At 35.9% G+C, this 13138-nt stretch overlaps 1 protein-coding gene across 3 annotated transcripts in view; it reads right to left on the reverse strand.

Annotated features, from left to right (window-relative positions):
* Positions 1-13138, reverse strand: part of ATP7 (copper-transporting ATPase 1) — a 185973-nt gene that overhangs the window by 144059 nt on the left and 28776 nt on the right. For all 3 annotated transcript variants that reach the window (XM_090403124.1, XM_090403125.1, XM_090403126.1), the window contains one exon: positions 655-798. In XM_090403124.1, coding sequence (XP_090259250.1) covers positions 655-798 — 144 coding nt within the window. The remainder of the gene's footprint in view (positions 1-654; positions 799-13138) is intronic.

Here is a 13138-nt window from a genome sequence, read left to right on the forward strand (position 1 = left end):
GTGCGCACGCACGTGCAGCAACCACTCAACACCCTTCATAGTTCAACTTTAAATTCGCAGAACAAATTTCTCTTCCCTCCTCATTCATTGATTCTTTCTACTTCTGCTCTTCAGTTTCTTCTCTTATGTTTCCCAAGGAATGCACAATACACAGGACTTCAAATCAAATATGAAGAAGTTTCTTCTTTCTCCTTAAGTCTCTGCACATCCATGGTACTAATATGGGCAGATACACCAACTTCTTATGCATAGGATTAACATAAAATTAACCATCTGCTCATCCTTGCTTCTCTATCTTGCCTATAAGCTATATAAGTTCAAATTCAGTCCTAGATATCAAAATGAAATAACAATCTTATGATCTACATTAGACTAACTAGATCTGAAATGTTATTTTGATCATTTCTTTGAATTTGGGATATTTATTAATTATAATTCTAGCCTTCATATATAGGCTGGTTGTTTTCTGTTTAAAACTATTTTTAAATTTCACAATCTCTAAACATTCAAGTATTGCTTATTGATTTTTCTTTCTTCCCAGCTTTCCATTTCTGGTAATAATAATAATATATAACAGCCTTTTTTGTTCAGTATCAATCATGAAATAAAAGTATATATGAACAGATCTATGTAATTCCAAGTACATGAACTTACCTTCAACCATCATCAAATGCCTTTCTATGGCTGCCACGCATGAGGCACAAGTCATTCCAGTGATCCTTAAGTAGCATTTTTCCAAATCATCACTACCAGTTACGGCAGATAATCCTGAGTTGGGAGTTTTATACGGACTTTGTCCTTCAAGCCAAACCATAAAAGAAAATGTTATTAACATGCAATATCATCTATATTAATATAATTTTTAAAAATATGCAATCATTCAAAAATTATAAAGAAAGCAGTTTCAAAAATAAGCACCTCCATAGTGCAATTGGAAGAACAATTGGACATTGTGCCCTTCGATTGTAAAAGACCTGAATTTGATTGTCATGACAAGAGGAATCTTTATATGGGCTGTTTCAATTGAAGGTGAGTTGGCTGATCTCATAAGGAGGTGGCAGGGTTTTTTCCTCCCAGAAACTAGAGTTTTTCATCCCGCATACAGGCGAATCAGTCACAAGTTACATGCAATTTACAGACACAAAATGCTATTGTGGTGGGCAGTAGATGCTTATATGTTGATGGTAGTAGTAGTGTCATAGTGTGTAGGAGGATTAAGTAGAGGAGATGGTGAGTTGTTGTGTAGTGGAGTAGTGTGCTTTCCCATAATAAGTCCAAGGACTCCTTGGAGTTGTTATATTTTAACAATAAAACGACTTTCTCAACAGAAGGCAAGTTAGCCAATTTCATACAGAGAGAGTAGGATTTTTTCTCCTGGAAACTCAGGTTTTTCATCTTGAATACAAGACGAAATTAGGATGAGGAGGAGTACTTTCTCCTCATCCACAAGTTTCCTCATATGGTGAAAAGGTAGAGGTGAGTTCAATGCATATACCAGGTTGACAGCTTTTAGCAAAATGGCTGCTCATCAGTTGAATTACTTCTGGATCAGTCACTTGCATACCATCTGCATTCAGTAGAGTTATTTTTTCTAATTCATTCTTTCTTTTACTTGGAGCATAATGATAGGATTCTTTTGGGTTGTCCTTAACTTGCAGAGCCAGTTTCTTTTCATACTCAGAGTTAGCTTTCTGTACAACACCTGTGACTCATCTGGCCTGTTGCTTACAATTATCATAACTGACATCATCCTTATGCACACAATATTCCTTCCATGTATCAGGTATTCTTCGAACTCTAGGGACACATTCTGATATATCACATCATTTAAGTATTTTTTAAACACTTTGCACTCACTGTTGATATCCTTCCCATCCAACAACTGATACCACAACACAGAACCCAGCACACTCCTCAGGTGGTCATAATTTCCTGCTTTGTAGTTCAGCATGTAACCTTTTCTGAATTAAACATTCTTCCCACTTTCCAAGTGAGTACCACATCATCACTGTCACCAACTGGAGGCAGAATAGTTACATCTTTAACTGAAACCTCTTCTGACACTACAATCAGATCTAACACTCTTTGACCACAAGTTCCTTCTGTCACATGCTGCTGGAGGAAGTTGCCTTGCAACAACTCAATAAATGCAGTTTCATTATTTTTGTCTGATTTCACAGTTACCCAATCAATGTTCAAATAATTAGTCACCCATTATGATTACTCTTTTCAGACTCATCATATTTATTTGGTGATGCAATTTCTTTGTCATTAGCATGACTTAATTAACAGTATTAACAACACCAAATGAGCTATTTTATAAAAAGATATTTTATTAACTTGCTTATGCTGAATTTCAAATCAGCATCATCAGAGCAAAACACAGCATGTATACACAACAGTAAGTGAAACAATATAATTGTAACAAACAAAAGATCCAAAGTCCTATTTTGGAGCCCTCTAATATTATAAAAAAAAAAATTACAGCTATGTGGGAGTTACTCTTACGATAACAGCTCCCAAATTTTGGAAAATTAATGCAACGATATTTCAGATTGGAGAATTCTTAATAGCCATGCCTGACTCAAAAAATAATCTTTTGAATCTGTAATGACTTCTAAATAGCACATCAGTTTGTTTCCATCTAATCCTGTGTGAACAGATGTTTAAAGCATGGTCTGCTAGTCCTGACTTGCCATAATGATGGCAGTGAATGTGTTTTTTATGTTCTTCCAGGTGAGCAGACAGGAAGATGTGTTAACATCCACCTGGAAGAACATAAAAAATACATTCGCTACCATTATTATGGCAAGTCAGGACTGGCAGACCATGCTTTGAATATCCCTTCACACAGGATTAGATGGAAGAAAACTAATGTCCTATTAGAAGTCGTTACAGATTTGAAAGATTATTTTTTGAGTCAGACATGGCTATGAAGAATTCTCCTAACCTGAACAAATATGGTTGCATTAATTTGCCAAAAATTTGGGAGACTTATCTTAAGAGCAACTCTCACATAGCTGTAATATTTTTTATAACATTAGAGGGCACAAAAAATCTTTTGTCCGTTACAATTGTATTGTTTCACTTACTCACTGTCGCATATACATGCTGTGTTGTGTTCTGATGATTTGAAATTCAGCAAAATATAAGTTAATAAAAAATTATTTAAGGAATTTACAACGTATACTGGAATATTAATTAAAAGAAAATTTAATAAATACTTCCTATATTTTGGCAATGTCACATTGCCATCTTCATGGGAACACACAAATATGGCACGTGCACGCAGGCACTACAAAAAGCAAATGAGGCAAAAGATAAGAAACTACTATTGTTGCTAAAGTCCTAATGGTGCCCTCTAGCGAAAACCCACCCACACAGGCAGATACATTCACTAGCAATCCCCTCCCCTCACAACAATATCGGGTTATTAAAACACTATATAACAGGCCAAAATTAATCTGTTCAGATGACAATGACCTAACCACTGAACTAAACCACATCCTTAATACTTTCGTAGCCAATGGCTACAACTCCCAAAAATATTAAAACCAGTAAACCACAACCCCCTCCCTCCCCTTCACAACAAAGATTACACTAAATCTATTACAATTCGCTACATCTGAGGCACCTCAGAAAAAATAACCAAAATCCTCAAAAAATATGACCTGACTTCTTGTTACAGACCATATAAAAAGTTGGCATCCCTTATCTGCTCTACCAAAGACCAACCACTTCCCCTAGACCTACCTGGGGTATACCAAGTCCCTTGCAGCTATAAATTGTCCTACTTTGGCCAAACAGGCAGGACAGCAAATATCAGGATTTCAGAACACAAGGACTACATCCAGTTTCACCAGTATAGACATTCTGGGCTTGCAGACCATGCTCTAGATACCCGCCACAGGATACGTTGGAAGAAAGCCAAAGTAATACACCGCAAGTTCAACTACGAAAGATTATTCATAGAATCAGTCTCAGCTCTAAAAAACGTTCCAAAACCTCAACAAATTTTGGTGCATGAAACTGCCCCAAATCTGGGAGACTTACATCATGAGAACATCAGCCCAAATTAATAATGGAAAAAACTTACGTACAAAGATTATTTAATAGTATAATTTTCACCTGTATGTCACAGGCATCTTCAGTACATTAAGCTCAAATTAAACAATAACTGACAATTCCAAAAAAGCACCACCTAAGTAGCTGGTGTAAGATAACTAAAACGGTCAATAACTTTCCTAAAAAAAAAATAAAAAAATAAATAAAATCAATACAATAAAAAGTTAGGAAAGATTAGCTGATTTGTAAAGTACTATCTCCCATAAAGGGGATAGATGTAAGCCATCAGATCTATTTAAGTTAGGAGAATGAAGTAGAGTTTCACATGTTTCTTTATAAAGGCGTTCCATGAGAAACTGACTTTTGTAAAGAACTCTTGTCTTTCTCCAATGAACTCTGTGTCTAGTGAAGATGGAATGTTCTGCAAGGCCACACTTTTCAGGTTTAAAGTATTCAATATAAGATTGGTGTTCTTCTTTATGGGAGATAGTACTTTACAAATCAGCTAATCTTTCCTAACTTTTTTTTTTTTTTTTAGGAAAGTTAATGACCAATTTTCGCCTGTTGTCTCAACACAGGCAAAAATTATACTATTAAATAATCTTTGTACGCGAGTTTTTTTCCGTTATTAATTTTGTATCGATATGTCTACTCACAGTATACCTCTTTTAAAACTTATACATGTAAAAAGCAATACACGTAAGCTCACATACTGCTATTACACACACACACACACTATGCTTTTTTTTGGGGGGGGGGGGGTATGTAACGGTATGTTGTACCAGCACCATTATCATCAATGATACAGCAAAAATGTAAGAGATTAACAGCAAGGAGTGAGCAATAAACAGGTGGGAATTGTAGCCATAAAGAATTTACATGATATATGGATGCAGTATTATTTTAATTTTTAAATTTTCCTGCTAGCAATGAATACGCACTGGCACCTATTGCTTTACAAAACAAGAGCTATATAATATTCATCCAAGCTTGAGTTGCTTCCTCAGCCTTAAGTAAAAGGCTGGTTATATTTCACTAATTTGAGCCTACCCAAGGACCTATGAATTATGGAAATACCTTCTGAATATGAATGCTGTGCCAAACAAAGTGGCCTTTTGCAACTGCCTGGTTTTTAATCCGTCTAACTCAAGTACTTCTAGATGTTTTTTCAGTGTTTTGGGGATGGTAAATAAAGCACCTATTATTATGGGAACAACTTTCATTTTCTTTTGCCAAATTCATTCAACTTCGATTTGCAACTCGTGATACTTTGTAATTTTTTCAGTTTCTTTTTTGTCAATTCGGCTATCTTTTAGTACTGATATTTTGATAAACTGAACACTCTTTTTTTTTTCACCTTTTTCAACCACTGTTATAGCAGGTGTATTACATTATATATATATTATTCATTACCATTTGTGGTGGGGGTATAACAGTAAGCGAGCATTCAGAACACCACCACAATAGTCAAAGCAAAAATGTGCAAGATTAACAGCAAGGAGTGAGCAATAGACAGGTGAGAATTGTAGCCATAGAGAATTTACATTCAAAGAGCACACAGATGTTTCATAAAGATACTGACCAATTACATAGGTTAAAATCTTTCTAATGGCATTTTTGAAGTGGTAATAAATCAAATGTCAGCAGAAGGAAGAAAGTTATCAAATTTTCTGCTGAAACAACAATTCTCCTTCCAGTGGCAGATTAGAACTACATGTGTAAGTTAAGCAAAAATAATACACACTAGTGTTTTCAATAGGATGCTATGAAACTGATAGCTGCACAAAATTTGGAAGAGACATAACATTCTACTACTACCAAGAACACACAAAAAAAGGCAGGCCGAGTGGTTAGCATATCCGCTCTCCAGCCAAAAGGCTGCAAGTTCGAATCCCACCGTGGGCATGGATGTTTGTCTGTGAAAATTGGTGGTGGTCAGCGGTAGATGGCATTGGTATAGATGATGAAGGTAGTTGCAGTTGATGGAAATGGAGAGTTGTAGAGTAGGTACCCTCCCTCGATGAATCTTTGAACTTCCTGGAGGTGTTATATAATAATAAATGAAAGAAAGAATGCATTTGCAATGAATCATGCCAGCCTGGTTGCCTGAGGTAGTTCGCATATCTGCTCTCCAACCAAGAGGCTCAGGTTCAAAATCCCTGCTGCGAGCATGGATGTTTGTAATTGTAGTTAAGCAGGAAAATGAATTTCTCTGTTTCGTCTCTAGAGCAGTGTTTCTCAACATGGGGTGTATGCCCCACAGGGGGACAGTATGAATATTTTGGGGGGCAATTAGAAAATGTACATGTACATATTTATACATATTTATATTATACTTTCTCAGAACTTGGCTGACTATTATGCTAGGGAGGGGGGCATGATCCAAAAAACGTTGAGAAACACTGCTCTAGAGCAAAGCCAGATTATGCATAAAATAAACAATATATATAATTAGCAAAAAGAAATCCTTAGCCCTTTCACAGTGATATATGCACTATAGCTTTACTTACACCCTTCCATGAGTAGGAGTAAAAAAAAAAGAATTTATAGATATTATTTCTGGAAAGTTTTCCATGCTACTCCTCTAAATAAATATTAATTTTTATGGCTATTTTTCTTTAGGAGTACCTCTTTCATGATGTCATTGGCTTTTTACTCAGTTTTTATGGCATTGTGATGTTTTAAAGACAGATACATGAAGAATATAAGGAAGGAATAATTTTGTACATACCTTTGTAGGATGTTCCTGGTTGTCTTCTTATTGAGCAGCATCAGCATATGGCAATAAACATTTATATTACTGTTGAAGTATGACTGAAATGAAGGTGGGGGGGGGGGGGGGTGGAAATGTGGAGACATGTGGGAGAATTGCAGGAAAGATAAAAAGGTATGTGAATTTAAAGCCTGGGTTTCAAGGGTGGGCTGTGAATTCTTTGGGAAGAAAGTGAAAGATAGAAACTTTTGGGAAAAGGTGAAGGATAGAATATGATGAAAAACAAAACAAGATTTGGGGTGGGTGTGCATTTTGATTGTGTCGTCTTTGGAGCTCGTGGAAAAAGCACTTTTCCCATGAGCTGCTCGATATGAGGATGCTGCTCAATAAGAAGACAACCAGGAACATCCTACAAAGGTGTCCAAAATTATTCCTTCCTTATATTCTTCATGTATCTGTCTTTAATACATCAGTAATGTCCTAAAAATTGAGTAAAAAGTCAATGACATCATAAAAGGGCTACTCCTAAAGAAAAGTAGGCAAAATAGCCATAAAAAACAATAAGTAAAAAAAGAATGTTATATAGAACCTGGTACCATTTGAATATAGGCCTGTTATTTGCCTATATTGTATCAGCTATTTCATAGTATAGATATGAAATAGCTGATACAATAAAAACTTGGTAGCTAGTCCTGCTAAATGATTCATAATTTATTTAACTTAAGGGATATTACATCCCATATTGTTTCATAGCCGAATATAGTAAATATAAAGTTCGGCGAGTCCAAGCGTAAGCAAATACCTGGATAGTGTTACAACTGACCCTATAGGGAGAGCAACACTGAGGCAACTCATGGTAAGGGTGGAGCAAGCTCCGATCACTATTCTTGATATTTCCCTATAATGTGAAACCCAGCTCCTAGGAGCTGTATTACTGTTCTACATTATGAGTCAGAGAAAGTCACTACCCAGACCGGTTTCAACCTTTATTGAGGTCTCATCAGTGAGTAGGTAGACCTAGAAATGCCAAGTTTGTAGCAAACAGAACTTACATATACCCTACTAATAAATTATTAATTATATGAAGAGCCAAAATGTTTTATTATTCTTAAAGTGATTTAGAGATAAGCATTAATAATGTCAAGTCTTGGATTACTTCGTATTTAGCATTCCTGTTCGGCCCTCCAATATAACAAAATTCATATTGTCCTATTAGATATTCAATTTCTTATATGTGTGCTAATGACTTTTTACTTTCATGGTTTTTTTTTTTTGTAAATTTTGTAAATTCAAAAAGAAATGAAAAATATTAAACATCTAGAATTTTAATTTTAAAATCATTATTTTTACATATTACAATGACAACAGCTACATTTTTTTTTCAATGTGACTTCTACCCAGGAATGGTTATAAACGTATAATGCATTAGTACTATGGGTGAGAAAAGGGTCAGATATCCAGAAACCTTGCTCCAGAGTTCTTGAAAGAGTTAATTCAGCTATGCAGTTATTACATCATAGTAATTCGTAATAAACATCAATTTACATTTCATTCACATTGTTATATTTCATCTCAAAACTTTTTTTTTATGTGAATTTCATCCACTAAAGACGATAGCTTATAGTAAGCCAGTATATAGATGGACTAAGGATTAATCCAGAAATTCTACTTGAGAGACATAATCTTTCTATGACAATTCAAACTTCCAATAAACAAAACAGGGTGCAAAACCCTACGAGGCAATGGAATTCATCTATTTTCTTTCATAAAAAATAATCTACTTCAAAAATAATGTAATAAAAATAAAAATCTAATGACACAAAAACAACTGTTGTCTCAACATCAGTAGCTTCAACCAGAAGCAACCAAGGCTATCTGAACACTATGTGTTAATCATTTGTGTCTCCTGGCAGGAGATATAAGTTTATTTCTCAATATGAAAAACCAGTTTCTTGGAGAAAAAAATCCTAGAACCTTCATATGATCTGAAGTTAAAGATGCCAAGGAATTATATTCTTGGTTTAATCTTTTTATCCAAGTGTAAGCAAACAAAGTTTGCAAGTGAAGTAATTTCACGACTGGGCTACTTGTATATAGAGGCTAATGACTTCCCATCACTTGCCTTAATATCCCATACTGCAAAGCACATATTCTTTCTTGATATCTTTAATTTATAGCATAACCAAGTGAAAAAACTTTCAACATCCATCTCTAATCCAGAGTATTTTAGTAATAAGGTGCGACACCTTTTGGCGACTTGTATATGGTCTAGCTCTCACTGATGAGAATTCAATAAAGGTCGAAACTGGTCAGGATAGTAACCCTTCTCATAATGCATAGCATTATTTATGTCAGCAAGTATTCTATAATGCAAAGCACATATCCTAAGACAAGTAATGTAAAGTCATTAGCCTCTATATACAAGTAACCCAGTTGTGAAGTTACTTTGCGTGCAAAATTTGTTTGCTTACACTTGGATAAAGATTAAACCAAGAATATAATTTCTTGATATCTTTAATTTAGAGTATAACCAATTGAAAAACTTGGTTATACTCTAAATTCTCAACAACTATCAGTTTAATGTTGCAAAGTGCGAGGTCTTGAAATTTGGAAGATTAGGATGCAGAATATACAATTAATGGAGAAATTTTGAAGGAGTTGGAAGAGATAGAGAATGATGATGAACAGAGACAAAGTTTAGAAGTCACACTGCTAAAACCAAAAACATCACAACAGATTATGACAATGATGAGGAGGACTTTGACATGTAGAACCAAAGAGATTGTGATTCCCTTGTATAAAGCCTTGACAAGGCTGCATAGGGATTACTGTGTGCAGATTTTCGTTGCCTGGTTTTCAATGTCAAAATTTTTAGTGAAGATGGCAAATAAAATATGGAAATAGACAACACAATAAGTAAAGCCAGTATGGTAAGAAATCAGCTGTATAAATTTATATAAAATAAGAAAGAAATTTCAAAACACAAAACTAGCTATATACAAGACAGTGTCCAAACCAATTTTAACTTATGGATCTGAGAGCTGGGTTAGAAATAAAATACTTGATCAAAATTATAATAAATTAAGTGGATATTAAATCCAACATCATTTCAAAGCCAAATACAGAAACTATAAAAGTTTCGTGCGCAATCTGACCAGAGAGCTTACAGGAATATGCTTGCTGCCATACACTTGCACAGAACAAGAGTTCGCTTACGGAAAATACACCTCTTCGACGCTTAGAGTTCCTTAGTACTGAGAATTTTTGCTTTCTTAGGTTTCTGCTTAGTCTATGACAAAAACCAATGAGTTTGAAACAGCTGTCAGGTTAGTGAAACCCATCAAAATGGACCAATAGGAAGCAAACATATGGACGCTTGGGCAGTATTCGTCATCACCTATAAGGTCTGGCTAGGGAAACTTGTAGTATGGCAGCAAGTGTATTCCTGTAGCTCTCTGGTCAAATTTTCCACGAAACTTTTATAGAGGAATTGAAATGATGTTGGATTTAATATCCATTTAATTTATTATAATTTTGTCGCCAAAGTGAAGCCTTTTGGCTCTTTATTTTTAGTAAACACTTGATCAAAGACTGGAAGTACAGATATGAGTGTTCTGAGAAAGATTAGTGGAGTGAACAGGATGGCATCAATGGCAGTATCATATTAAAAATGAGGATATTATAACTACAATAATTAATTATTGTAACTTTAATACTTCCTATATTTTAGCAATGTTACATTGCCATCATCAGTTACCACAAAACAATGATATGTGCACATAGGCACTAACACTGGGTAAATGAGGCTGACGAAAGGCAACCAAAATTAGGCCTAGAGTCTGAATTGGCATCCCCTAGTGGTCTAAATTTGGTGGTCTTGGCTGTTGAGCTGAAGATCCAAGGATCAGTGCTTCCCAAATTTGGGGTAGTTTCATGCACCCAAATTTGTTGAGGTATGGAAAGTTTTTCAGGACGGAGGAAGATTCCAGGAATAGCCTGTCATTTGCTGTGGTGCAAAAGAGTGGTCTTCTTCGAGCATATCCTGTGGCGAGTATCCAAAGTACAGTCAGCAACTCGAGTGGCTGTAATAGTGGAAATAGATGTAGTCTGTGTGTGTTCACAAATTCTGATATTGGCTGTCCTTCCTGTTTGGCTATAGTAGAACAGTTTGCAACTTTTGCAAAAAGGATGCCAATTTTTTTATGTGGTCTGCAAGTAGTTGTAAGGTCACATTTCTTTAGGATTTTTGTTACATTTTTAAGATGTGCCTCAGATATATGGAACGATGATGGGTTGCAGTGACAAGGTTTTCATATTTTGTGGGAGTTGTAGCCATTGTCTAAGAAAGTGTTCAGAATGTGGTCAAGTTCAGTAGTTAGGGCACTGATTAATTTTTCCCTGTTATATAGTTTTTATAATGCTATATTGTTGGGGGTGGGGGAGGAATGATGTGACTGCTGATGGATGTATCTACCAGCATGTGTGGGTTTTTTATGAACAGAGAATGCCAGGGATCCATCAGGCTGGCGAGTAATAAGAAGGGGAGACTGTTGTTATTTTTCTTTTCTAAGGGTAAACTGAATCCTGGGATGGTGACTGTTTACTGATTAGATTTGTTATGAAAATGTTGAGCTCAGCCATGTGGGCAAATGGTGAACATCATCTATATAGCATAGTGAAACGGTGGACTTATGTGGGACAAAATTGAAGGCTTTTTCTTCAAAGGTCTCCATGAAGAAGTTGGCCGGGGGGGGGGGGGGAGAACACTGGCTGTTCCCTCTGTTTGTAGAATTTTCCTGGCCAAACGAAATAGCCAGAGTTCATAGTGAACTGAAACAGGGTTGAGATATCAAGAGGAAATATGTCCTGGATAAGGTCTAGGGTCTCTCTCTGAGTGAGATATTCATGAATAGAAAGGAGACATCAAAACTGGCCATTATATCAGTGTGTTGGAGGCGTCAGGTTTTCTGTACTGGCTTTAAAGTGGGCTGAGTTTTTCTGTGTGTGAAGGAGTGTTGCCAGTATACTGTGAGAGCACTTTGGCTAAATGTTTGACTAATTTGTATGTGGGAGAATCAATGCCATCCACAATGGTATATATGGCACATTTTATTTATGAATTTTTGGTAGACCATATATCCAGGGAGGACTAGAGTTAAACAGTTTCAGTTTATTGGTGACTTCAACAGGCCAAGAGATGACCTGTTTAAGGAGCCTGTGAAGTGATCTGTGTATCGGTAGGACCATATTCTAAAGGAAGGTAGGTAGAACAATTTCACAGTAAGGAGGCAAGCTTATCTGTATAATCTCTTTGGTTTAAAACCACGGTGGCATTACTTTTATCTGCTTTGGTAATTACTATTCTATTGTTTTTAATTTCTTATAGAGCGTCACATTCCTTCTTTGAGAGGTTGCTTTTTTGGTGGTTTTGCATGAATAAGTACTTGGCTACTTTCAGTCTGATGCTGTTAGTAATACAGGTAGGAAGGCTGAGGATACCTTGTTCTACTTGTATAATTTCTTCTGCAGGAATTTGCTTAGGAGCTGGTGTGTATTGTGGTCACGAGCAAGTACGCTGATTGGTTGCGGCTTCAGGGTGGCTTATAGCAGTGTTTATATGGGGTTGTTGAGGCTTGAAATCCAAGGTTTTTAATAGACTGTTAAACTTCTTGACATGCCAAGATCTTATTTTTTTCAAACTCTTTGACTGCTGAGGCATTTGAGACATCAGAAAGGATCATCCAAAGGTCAATGTTCAGTGTGGCAACAAGCTTCTCTTCTAGCACACAAACAGCTTCATTTTTGTCGCAAGGATGATATTAGGAAAGAACTTGCCATTGTTAGCATTCAGGGATGTGTTAACAGAGCTAATCTCAGATGGTATGGTCACTTAAACAGAATGGAAGAGGAAAGCTTAGCAAAGCAAGCTTTCTTTTGCCATGTTCATAGAAACAAGACCTAGCACTTTTTTGCAGTAAAAAGTGTTAGAAGACAGAAATATAAGATCTGATAATGTTGGAGTCTTGATAGACAGATTAATTTGGAGGAAAATTGTTGATCAGAAGTTAGTAAATGTGTAACTTGTTTCATGTAGTGTTATCATAATATCCTGTATATCCCTGAAAGTACATATCAGGAATTTGATGATGATGGTTTTCAAGGGGATGAGGATGTATTGAAGAGGGTCCAGAGAAAGCTCACTAAGCCATTGTCAGGTCTATGGAATGTGGGTATGAGAGAGACTGAGAGAATGCAACTTGCAGAGCCTTGTGAATAGAAGGATAGGGGGATATGGCTGAGACATGTAAGTTGGTGAGTGGTCATTACCAAATTAATGTGGAGCAGATTTTTCAGAGAATG

This window comes from Typopeltis vanoorti, chromosome 13, assembly GCF_054136105.1.
Source record: "Typopeltis vanoorti isolate ZY-2024b chromosome 13, IOZ_Tvanoo_1.0, whole genome shotgun sequence".
NCBI lineage: Eukaryota > Metazoa > Arthropoda > Arachnida > Uropygi > Thelyphonidae > Typopeltis > Typopeltis vanoorti.